Genomic DNA, 12,162 nt, shown 5'->3' with positions numbered 1-12,162 from the left:
AAGTGTGAGATACTGAGATAGATGAGATTAAACACGTTCATTTACTTTGAGATTTCTCAGTCTTTAAATGCTCTATGCCACTGCTTCTGAATCTTGAACATGTGTACGAAACACTGGTGATGTTATTCACGTGAAGATTGATTCAGTAGGTGTGGGGTGAGGCCTGAAATTATGCGTTTGTTTTAAGCTCTAAAGGGCTGCCAGTATCGCTGGCCCACAGGTCTCACTTTAAATAACAATGTGTTCAGGAATCTTCAAGAGGAAGCATTTCCCACACTTACACTTCCCAACTTTGGAAACATTGTTTCTGATGTACTAGAAGTAGTCCATGGAGCATATTTTGAGAATTTTGAATTTTAAATTGAATCTTTCAAATTACAAATAAATTTATAATTTAAAAAGAAGTCTGATATAACACTTCTGAGATATCTAATACAGAACTTGGAGGTTATTATCAGCTAGAAAGCCTGGTGTAAATCACAAGATACTCAGAAGTCATTTAAAGAGTCCATGTTAAAAAAAAATCACTGTCATAAACTAAAAAGACAGACACTGCATAAGATAATTGGTTGTTAGTAGACTGTATACTTCTTTTCAAAATAGATCTTATAAATGTTATTAAATGCCCAAGTCGTTAATTAAACAATTTTAGTTTGTTTTTATTGCCTCTGGTTATTCACTTACAAATTACCATATTTCTGAATCCCCATATGTGCTGTGCTAGTGGTTTTATTAGTCTTTAATCTTTAACACTAGCATTTGATATGGAAAACTAATGATAAAAACAAATTTTTATTTAAACTGCTTTAGATTTGATACGGCTTGCCATACCCTTGATTACATATAAAAAAGACTCTAGGGAAAATTTTGAGAAATCTATTAAACCTGAAGCAAATTTTTACATATAAAAGCTTAATAAAATGAATGCATTATAGCTAGGCTTCTCCCTACCTGTGTCCTTCTGCTGCACCTGGTGTTCAGTTCAGTCGCGCAGTCGTGTCCAACTCTGTGACCCCATTTGACCGCAGCACACAGGCCTCCCTGTTCATCACCAACTCCCGGAGTTTACCCGAACTCTGGTCCATTGAGTCAGTGATGCCATTCAACCATCTCATGCTCTGTCGTCCCCTTCTCCTGCCTTCAATCTTTCCCAGCATCAGGGTCTTTTAAAATGAGTCAGCTCTTCACATCACGTGGCCAAAGTATTGGAGTTTCAGCTTCAACATCAGTCCTTCCAATGAACACCCAGGACTGATCTCCTTTAGGATGGACTGGTTGGATCTCCTTGCAGTCCAAGGGACTCTCACGAGTCTTCTCCAACACCACAGTTCAAAAGCATCAATTCTTTGGTGCTCAGCTTTCTTTATGGTCCAACTCTCATATCCATACATGACCACTGGAAAAACCATAGCCTTGACTGGATGGACCTTTGTCGGCAAAGTAATGTCTCTGTTTTTTAATACGCTGTCTAGGTTGGTTATAACTTTCCTTCCAAGGAGTAAGTGTCTTTTAATTTCATGCCTGCAATCACCATCTGCAGTGATTTTGGAGCCCCCAAAATAAAGTCAGCCACTGTTTCCACTGTTTCCCCATCTGTTTGCCATGAAGTAAAGGGGACGACAGGATGAGATGGCTGGATGGCATCACCAACTCAATGGCCATGAGTTTGGGTGAACTCTGGGAGTTGGTGATGGACAGGGAGGCCTGGCATGCTGCATTTCATGGGGTCACAGAGTCAGACACGACTGAGCGACTGAACAGATGGGACTGGATGCCATGATCTTAGTTTTCTGAATGCTGAGCTTTAAGCCAACTTTTTCACTCTCCTCTTCACTTTTCACTTTTTCACTGCACTTTCACTGTACCTAGTGTAGTGTGCTTATTTATACATGCTATTGAAGCCCTTCTTTGAGCTTCCTGTATTTGAGCTCTTAGTACCCCATTTATCTTGAGATGTATTTTATTGTGGATGTTTATATACCTTGTCTTTCCATTTAAGCTGTAAATTGAATAGGAGGTCTTATTCATCTTTATATTTTCAGTTACACCTAGTTTATAGTATCTTATTTAGTAAGTCAAAGAGCAATAATGTATTAAATAAACTATATCTTTAGAAGATAATTCAGCATGTAAAATTTAATTTTTTAATCTTATAATACTTTAAAAATAACACTGATAAGTTAAAATCCCCCCCTGCATCCTCATTTCTTGTCTTGATGGTTGTATCAGTTAGTTTCACTTACCATGTAACAAGTCATCTGAAATCTCAATGGCTCAAACAACAGTTTTTAAATTTCTCATTAATTCTAGATTGTTAAGGAGGTTCTGCTAATCTTACCTGGGTTCACTCAGGTGGCTGCAGTCAGCTGCTGACTTGGTCAAGGTAGAACTTTCTAACATGGCCTGTCTTACATATTCCAAGATACTGGCTGGCGTTGCTGGGCCTGTGTCTTCATAGCATCTTTTAATCCCGAGCTCTTTTCACAGCATAGTGATTTCAAGGTTTCTGAAGAAGCTGCACAGCCTTTTTAAGATTTAGCCTCGGATGTTGTACATACGCAGTCTCTTTGGCCACATTCTGAGTCACAAGAGGCCATCTCCACGTTCAAGGGGTTGCCAGTAGGCTCTGCCTCTTTCTCTGAGGAGCAGCAGAGGCGCAGTTCCCTGGAGTCCTGTGAGTGCCCTTCATCCCATTAGGTTAAACAGGAACTTTAGTACAATTTGCTTTCTTGAGTTCCTCACACCTCTCCTGTTGGTAGCTTGTGGAGTTTCTTTAGACTTAACCTTCAATTTCCTGAGTTATTTGCTTAGCACTGTTTCTTGTGTACTAACCCTTCTTTGATCATATTTATTATTTGGTTGCAGAGCTTCCTTTGAAGAGTATTGAAGCCACATGTTCTTGGGTCCTGATATGTCCTAAAATGCCTTTATTTTTCTTCATATTTGGATAATGATTTTTGGTTAGTACTTAGAAATTATTACTATAACCACCAGGCTTATGTGAAACTGATTCTCATTCCTTTGTATTTAGTTTTTTTTTCCTGCATGGTAACATCTACAACCTTTTCTTTATCCTTGGAACCAAGAAATTTCAGTGGATTGGGTTTAGATGCAATCTGTTTCATTCATTTTGTTTACTTACTGGCCCATTTTAAGTATTAGTTTTCAGCTCAGAACTTTCCATTTCTAACTTGTATTAGTAGTCTCCTTTTTCCTTTCTTTTTTGTCCTCATGGTGAGTAAACATAACTCCTGGACCTAGTCTCAAGTCTGCAAACTACTCTTACCTTTTCTCTCTCTCTCTCTCTCTCTCTCTCTTCAGGTAGGGAGTGGGGGGCGGTGCTCCAACCGAATCCTTTACGTCACTCTTATGAACTATTCTTTTTACAGAAATTGATTCTGCTGTTCATTGCATTGATGGAGATTTTTGGTTTTATCCTATTATGATTCATTTTCAAGGTTTTTGGCTGTGTTTCTCTTCACACACACAGTTTTCAATTTAAACACTGAAGATGTTAGTTTACCACTTCACTCTTTATGTTTAGGGAATTTTGTCCCTTCTGGGCATCAGTACTGACTGAGGCCCTGTTCTCTCCATCTTTGCCTGTGACTGCCGCTTCAGCATGTGCAGGGGAGGGGCCAACCACCCACCTAGTGGCATTGTTTCCCTCCTGATCATCTGATCCTGGCCCAGGTCTAAGAACCCCAAGATCCTCTGACTCTGAGCTCCCTCACCTACTGCTCCAGCCACTCATCAGGCTTGTGTGTGTGTGGTTTGGTTGCTTCTGGTTATTTTGCCATAGGTCTGCAACCATTATTTTTCTAATATTTTGGCACAGTGATGGCATTTTTTGAATTCTTAGACTGGCTAATTTTCTTATCCTAAAAAAGAGAAAATGCTTTTTCCATTATTTCATGGTGTTGTGAGTTGGAAAATAGCAGAAAAGTATGCTCATCTCACCTCTCAATCCAGTCATCGCCCCTCAGAGTTACATTCTTATCCTGTTGGTTATCCCCATCCTATCTTTTTTATACCCTTTCACATGTCAGACAGCTGTGTGCTTTAAAGGATCCCGAATCCTATAACAAACAAACACACAAAAAACTGAATCTATAGTATTTTCCAAAAAAGATTTTTTTTTTTTTTTGCTCTCCATAGGAAATGTATTTTTGGAAAGGTTGAAAATACCAAAGTGCAGTCTACGTTTATCCAATATAGAATCCTTAGTTTTTATTAAACTTTTACAGGATTTACCTGTCATGACAGGAACCATGTCAGTACTCCACCTGACTCAGGGGCACACAATGTAAGTGGCCATCTCAAGGTGTGAGTCATGCTATTAATACTTCAGTTTGCTAATGCAAAAGACTGGAGAAAAAAATACAGTATCCAATGTATTTCACTGGATTGCAGAGGTTAAAGCGTCTGCCTGCAATGTGGGAGACCTGGGTTCGACCCCTGGGTCGGGCAGATCCCCTGGAGAAGGAAATGGCAATCCACTCCAGTATTCTTGCCTGGAGAATCCCATGGACGGAGGAGCTTGGTGGGCTACAGTCCACAGGTTGCAAAGAGTCGGACAGGACTGAGCGACTTCACTTCACTTCACTTCACTTCACTTCAAGACAAAATAAAGTGTATTATAATACTTTGACAAAATTTGTCAGTAAGGAGGTTCACTTGAGTCACTTAGTCGTCTCTGACTCTTTGCGACCCCATGAATCACAGCACACCAGGCCTCCCTGTCCATCACCAACTCCCGGAGTTTACTCAGACTTATGTCCATTGAGTCAGTGATGCCATCCAGCCAGCTTGTCCTCTGTCCTCCCCTTCTCTCCCTGCCCCCAATCCCTCCCAGCATCAGAGTCTTTTTCAATGAGTCAACTCTTCCCATGAGGTGGCCAAAGTATTGGAGTTTCAGCTTTAGCATCAGTCCTTCTAAAGAACACCCAGGACTGATCTCCTTTAGAGTGGACTGGTTGGATCTCCTTGCAGTCCAAGGGGACTTTCAAGAGTCTTCTCCAACACCACAGTTCAAAAGCATCAATTCTTTGTTGCTCAACTTTCCTCACAGTCCAACTTTCACATCCATACATGACCACTGGAAAAACCATAGCCTTGACTAGATGGACCTTTGTTGGCAAAGTAATGTCTCTGCTTTTCAATATGCTGTCTAACTTGGTCATGATGTACTCTGCATATAAGTTAAATAAGCAGGGTGACAATATACAGCCTCGATGTACTCCTTTTCCTATTTGGAACCAGTCTGTTGTTCCATGTCCAGTTCTAACTGTTGCTTCCTGACCTGCATACAGGTTTCTCAAGAGGCAGGTCAGGTGGTCTGGTATTCCCATTTCTTTCAGAATTTTCCACAGTTTATTGTGATCCACACAGTCAGAGGCTTTGGCATAGTCAATAAAGCAGAAATAGATGTTTTTCTGGAACTCTCTTGCTTTTTCCATGATCCAGCAGATGCTGGCAATTTGATCTCTGGTTCTTCTGCCTTTTCTAAAAGCAGCTTGAACATCTGGAAGTTCACGGTTCACGTATTGCTGAAGCCTGGCATGAAGAAATTTGAGCATTATTTTGCTAGCATGTGAGATGAGTGCAATTGTGCAGTAGTTTGAGCATTCTTTGGCATTGCCTTTCTTTGGGATTGGAATGAAAACTGACCTTTTCCAGTTCTGTGGCCACTGCTGAGTTTTTCAAAGTTCCAAATTTGTAAGGAGAGTAGAAATGGGTAAATAGAGGAAAATCCAGTATCTAGTTGATCTTCTATCTCATTGAGTTAGTGGAGATGATTTTGTGGGTTACTGTCATCCCTGGTAAAGGGGGTTGTAGTTGAGTCTTAAGTTATTCCTGTATATTACATCCACAGCCTGCAAAGAAAGCCTTTTATAATCACCCTGGAATATACGTGGCCTGCAACCTGAACAGAAAATTTCTTGTTAATTTGTGAGTTCACTATGAGAAACACAAACACTGTTATACCAGCAGTTTTATGTAAAAATTTGTCTTCAATAAAGGTAGTAGTGAAAACACAGCAGTTCATAGCTTTCCAAAAAGTATTTCACAAGGCTCAAAAGAATGCTGTCCAACAGAATGATAAAAAGTAATGAAATAAAATGAAATAATAAAAAAGTAATGAAAGGCTGGAATAAAATGAGAACGCAGTTGTAAGAGTTGATCACAAAGTCTTCTGAGCTTTTTGTGCAACTAAACACAAACAGCAGTAAGACTTCCAGTCACCACCATCTCTCAGGAAAAACACAGTGTCCTGGCTTCAAGTGCTTTTTTACAGAGAGGTGTGATATGGCAGACAACACTCTGAGAACCCCTGAGGAGCATTCACGTCAGTTCAGAACATAGATGTCCTCATACCTTAGTCTCCGTCTCGAGATTCAGAGAACTTGTCTCCTATTTCTGACACACACCCAGTGCAGGATTCCTTCTGTACCTTCCCTGCTGCTTCCCCTTCTGCACTGTGGTTAAAGACCTCCAGCGATGGGGGATGTGCCACCTCTGGGGTTTTATTCTTGAAATTTTGGACATCTGGCTCTTACTCTGAAAGGAAAGACCTTCCTGAGCTTGCCCTCATAGTGCCAACCTTTAATTTTATAATATAAATATAATCATAACTGTTAGCCAAATTTGATTCAGAGTCTAAAGACAGGAGTAATTTAGGTTAATACAAGTTTGCTACAAAAGCATTAGTTTTTGGTCTAGCTCTCAGGACCAGAAATTCTGACCTTGCTTGTGCTTGGCAGTCATGAAGAGATTCATAGACCTTTGCTTGTCTGCATGGTCCTTTTCTTGTTCAGTTCAGTTCAGTTCAGTCGCTTAGTCGTGTCCAACTCTTTGCGACCCCATGAATCGCAGCACACCAGGCCTCCCTGTCCACCACCATCTCCCGGAGTTCACTCAGACTCACGTCCATCGAGTCCGTGATACCATCCAGCCATCTCATCCTCGGTCGTCCCCTTCTCCTCCTGCCCCCAATCCCTCCCAGCATCAGGGTCTTTTCCAATGAGTCAGCTCTTCACATGAGGTGGCCAAAGTACTGGAGTTTCAGCTTTAGCATCATTCCTTCCAAGGAAATCCCAGGGTTGATCTCCTTCAGAATGGACTGGTTGGATCTCCTTGCAGTCCAAGGGCCTCTCAAGAGTCTTCTCCAACACCACAGTTCAAAAGCATCAGTTCTTCAGTGCTCAGCCTTCTTCACAGTCCAACTCTCACATCCACACATGACCACAGGAAAAACCATAGCCTTGACTAGACGGACCTTAGTCGGCAAAGTAATGTCTCTGGTTTTGAATATGCTATCTAGGTTGGTCATAACTTTTCTTCCAAGGAGTAAGCGTCTTGTTTCTTGTTCAGGTCAGATTTTTCTCTTCCTGTACCATCAAGTGTTCTTTCTGTGTTCTCAGCTAAGCTTCAAGCTCAGCATTAATTTTGTGCTTGTGCCTGGAAATAACGGTGGAGTCCTTTCACCATCCTACTCATCCTCTCAAATGAATGCACCTGTGTCCATTCCTGTTACTGTGCCACCCATCACTGGAGGTGGACACGGACCTGAAGAAGAGGTGTACATTCCCTCGTCCCTTTCTTTCTATCACCTTAAATGCTGATATCGATATAACTGTCACCTTGGCTTTGTAGAAGCCTCTCTTCATTCTTGATTCACTCATTGTGCTCTTGAACCTAAAGTGCCTACTAAATCTTTCCCCTGTGTGCTGCTGTTGTTGTGTTGTGTGTTGTGTTAGTCACTTAGTCGTGTCCGACTCTGTGACCCCATGGACTGTAGCTCACCAGGCTCCTCTGTCCACGGGATTCTCCAGGCAAGAAAGAATACTAGAGTGGATTGCCATTTCCTTCTCCAGGGGATCTTCCTGACCCAGGGATTAAACCTAGGTCTCTGCATTGCAGGCAGATTCTTGATCATCTGAGCTATAGAGCTAACCTAAATACAAGATCCTATGTTTATGCTTGGTGTTTTTGTTTTTTTTACATCTCATTAGAAGCAACTCATTATTGCAGTGTATCGGCGATTTTTATATTTGAATATCATCACCTGGTAAATTCAGTATTCTTACTCATTGAAGAATTTGAGCATGCCCTGTATATTATTATGACATTATGGTTAAAGTTTTTGATTAGGGCTGGACCAGGATCAGAGCTCTCTAGCATTACATTAGAAAACTCTGTAGTTTGATATATTTTGCTCAGCTATTTACAGAATGTCAGAGGCAGCAGTTGCCCTTGTGCCTGCCCTATTTCTTTGCTGATTATAATACCATGAGGGACTTCTAACATCATCATGCCTCAATGAGTCTAGACACATTGCACTTCCATGGTTACAGTGCCAAAGAGAAATTAGATGAACTTAACATGACTTTCTTTGGCGTGCCCCTTTTTGATTCTCACAGTCATCTCTTGGATAAAATCCTTGTAAGAATCTCACCCAACATCTCTGTCTAGCTCTCTAGTTTGTAACGTGAAGAGAGTCTACTTTCTTCTTTCCAAAAACAGCAATGGCATTTTCCTGTTTCCAGTTTTCTGGCACCTTTTCCATTCTCTGTGATTTTCCAAGGAGCCAAAATGGTCCAGCAACTTATTTGTAAGTGTACTCAGGTCCCTAAAATGTAATTGCCCAATCAGGCCAGTTGAGATAATTGAGGGAATCACAAAGCTTAATTTCTCACAGTCTCTTTGCCCTATAAGTAGTCATTGCTTTTTTGCTTTGCTACTGGGGAGAAGTAATAATATTCTGTAACTTTAGTCTTAGCTTGATTCCTTCCAACTTCTAAAATTGTTATGAGAGCTATGTAAATGAACAGATTACTTTACTAGGTGTATAGCTTGTCAGTATTATGGCATCCCTTCTTTGCCCCATCCTGGTGATGGTATTTAGGGACTGTTCAGAGATGAGGCGTAGAGAAGTGTCTCACCCTCAGTTATGCCTGGGTTCCCTGGTCATCGTCGTCTATCCTGTGAGTGTTAGTGATTGCCTGCAGCGTCTGCTAGTCTTTGAGGAATCTGAGAGTAGAAATCGTGCCTACCTATGCAAGTCTCCTCTCTTGCCAAATAATGGTTTCTTTTTCATACCGCTTCCTGTGATTTCAGTGTTGTTTCTCCATCACTTGCCTCTTGCCTCTGTCTTGGTCTGACTCATATTTTGCTGCCTCAGCTAGGTGATGAGCCACTAATGGTCAGTGAGCTTCTTTATGCCTGTACTCCTGTATCGCCCTGCATGTTCTTACATGGGCAAAGTGGTATTCAGAAGATGTTCATCTGATACCACAGATCTGGACAGTCATCAGAAAATAAATGTCATGAAATTAAGTATGGTACGCTCACAGTGAGGTAATGCAATTACAACAGTATTTTTCAGTATCTTTCTTTAAATAGCAAGGATCCTCCTATTTTTAGTCAAGAGTAATTACTTTCCCAATGACGTTTCTTTCTTTTCCAAATTCTTTTTGTTCACTGAAAATTTGCTTCTCTTTTTCTTATACATTGGTTATTTCAGGGTATTATACTCTTGACATTTAAAATTTTTGTTTCTTGGCATTATTTGTTTCACTGTTGCATAGTAACATTTTTGTTCTCTGCAACCATCTGCTTATTTTAAGGTGTGTAGTTTTTTGATGGCATAGAATATTTTCATATCTTTACTAGCCTTAAGTGCAAGTCTAGGATTGTTATGTGTGGGTTTTTTTTTTAATAGACTTTAAATCGTATCTATAATGAGCACCGGCTAAATACAGAAATGTGTTATTTTATCCAGTTAATGATACTTTCCCCTGGAGAAGGGAATGGCAACCCACTTCAGTATTCTTGCCTGGAGAATCTCGTGGACTGAGGAGCCTAGTGGGCTACAGTCCATGGGGTCACAAAGAATTGGACACGACTGAGCAACTAACAACAATGATATTTGAGTGCACTATTTTATATATCAGTATTAACATACATACTAAAAAAATAAAGATTGTCATAAAAATCATCCCGTGGTGTTGTGGCAAGAATTAGTAAACTCTTTTTGTAAGTGAGGAAGTGATGGCTCATGGCACTTAGGTTTTGATCCTGGACCCACATACTTTAAGCCTGGAGGTCCTCCTCCCACTTGAACTGGAGGTCCTCCTTTTTGCAGTTGAGGCTGCACTTAGCCTGGGGCTTCACAGAAACTGGCAACAAAGAATTTACCTCTAGAGCAACCATGAGAACTCCTCATGAAGAGCCCTGTTAGGGGAAAGTACACATACTCATCAGACCCATTTTCCGTTTCTGCGCATTAATATGGCAGCAATAAAGCAACATTGACAGCACCCTGGAACCTAACCCCAGCTTCACCAGTGTGCAAGTCAGAAGAGTGAGGAAGGAGGTAGAAGCTCAGGTGATATGTTCATTTTCCCTTGTCTTACAGATTATGAGTTTGGAAATAAACAGCAAGCTGATATTGACATTTGAGGGAATGGGGACCTTCTCCCCCGTCCCCCCACCCCAGATCATCCTACAGAAATGAACATTGTTGAAGTTGAAAAGAAATCAAAATATAAGAATAGAGTCATTTTTAGGAGAAAACTATGAAGAATGTCAAAAATAGCATTTGTGGTCTCAAATTAAAGTACACAGAGTAATGCATTAAGCAAATAAGATCTCAGGAGCACCATAGCACTTGTGCTCAGATTTGCCTAATGACTGTTATGAGACATGGAAGAGACAGTCAGTCCTTCATTCATGTATTCATTTATTTGGTGAAGATTAATTGAATATTATATATGCCAGGCTCTAGGCTGGTCTTATGGTATGATAAACTCTACTCTGGAGGAGACAGAGAGACTGACAGGTAAACAAGTTATTAGAATATTTACAACATTTTATGTGGGTACCTCTTGCCAATCTTTTTCAAATTTATAAAAAAAATCCATATCAAATCAGTAAGTTTCCCAGCAAACACACCACTCTCAATATGTGTAATGTAGGAGAGGCACTATTCACTTGGCAAGAACCCATTTTTCTGTCACAGTCTATGATCCTGAAAAATAAATTCTCTTTCAACACCATCACCATAGTCATTGTCATCTTTGCATAAACAGATTCCTCTAAGGAAACCAAGCTAGCTATAATACTCCACCAGCAGTCTTGATTTTTTAAATACCACAGAATTTTGCCTATTTTTTCAAAACTTTTGTAAGTTTTACTTCCCCTTTTCTTCTAATGCATAAGCCTCTTCTGCAATCGTAAAGCATTTACAGTTGTAAATGTCTTCTTACTCGAGTACTTCTTTGAAAACTGACCCTTATAGCAGTCTAGAGTATTTGTTACTATTTTGCTCATGATAAGGTAATCATATTTACTTAATGGTAAACTGTTTAGAAAATTCAGCAATTTTATAGCATCTAACAGCTTTATTGTTCTTGGTGTATTTTTGCATCCTCTTCCTTAACACTTTCCACATCATTTTTAGACTATGATGTTGTTTCAATATTTTCTCAGTGTTTTTTATTGTCATTGTTATTCTATTTTCTTTTTTTTTTTTAGTAATTGGTAGTACTAGTTCTACCTTGACCCTGGGTGTTGTCTTTTAGACATCATATAGCCGTATGGCGTTGTGATCAGGGTGTGTAGAAGTCTGTAGTAGTTCCTGGAAACCCTGTGTAAGCATGCAGTCCCTGCCTGTTCCTGCACAGGAGCAGATGAAAGTGTTAACCCTTTGCCTGCTTGGTTGCAGGAGGAATGCCAGCTCCTGAACAGGCCTCATTGGTGGAGGAGGGGCAACCACAGACCCGCCAGGAAGCTGCCTCCACTGGCCCCGGCATGGAACCCGAGACCACAGCCACCACTATTCTAGCTTCCGTGAAGGAGCAGGTACCTCCTCTGATTTTAGACTTTGCAATTAATTTATTCTTCAATGCCTTTAAAAATTAATCTTTGGATGTGTTTTCAATTTGTCTAACGTCCTTGACGCCTTCACGTTTTCTAATTATAAGGTGTTTACATCCCTGAGTACATTGGGATGACTGGCAGGTAGAGCCGCTCCAGGTGCCAGTCAGAATCGGAACATGCAGGATACTTGTGCGTCTGCAAGTAAGGACAATATCAGTGGTGATCGGTGTCTCTGTCTCGCTCGCCTTGCAGAGTGTGTGCATGCACGCCCAGCTTTGT

At 40.6% G+C, this 12,162-nt stretch overlaps 1 protein-coding gene across 8 annotated transcripts in view; it reads left to right on the top strand.

The window, feature by feature from the left end:
* The window catches only part of PKP4 (plakophilin 4), a 257,367-nt gene that overhangs the window by 60,223 nt on the left and 184,982 nt on the right, over positions 1 to 12,162 (top strand). For 7 of the 8 annotated variants that reach the window (XM_052653958.1, XM_052653951.1, XM_052653943.1 and 4 more), the window contains exon 2: positions 11,729 to 11,865. In XM_052653958.1, coding sequence (XP_052509918.1) covers positions 11,734 to 11,865 — 132 coding nt within the window. In that variant the 5' untranslated portion in view covers positions 11,729 to 11,733. Of the gene's footprint in view, positions 1 to 11,728; positions 11,866 to 11,985; positions 12,085 to 12,162 lie in introns of those variants that run through there. The other variant, XM_052653989.1, reaches the window with a different exon arrangement.

Source organism: Budorcas taxicolor, chromosome 2 (genome assembly GCF_023091745.1).
Source record: "Budorcas taxicolor isolate Tak-1 chromosome 2, Takin1.1, whole genome shotgun sequence".
Classification (NCBI taxonomy): domain Eukaryota; kingdom Metazoa; phylum Chordata; class Mammalia; order Artiodactyla; family Bovidae; genus Budorcas; species Budorcas taxicolor.
Note: the sequence above shows the minus strand (reverse complement) of the source record. Positions and strands in the feature narration are given on the sequence as shown.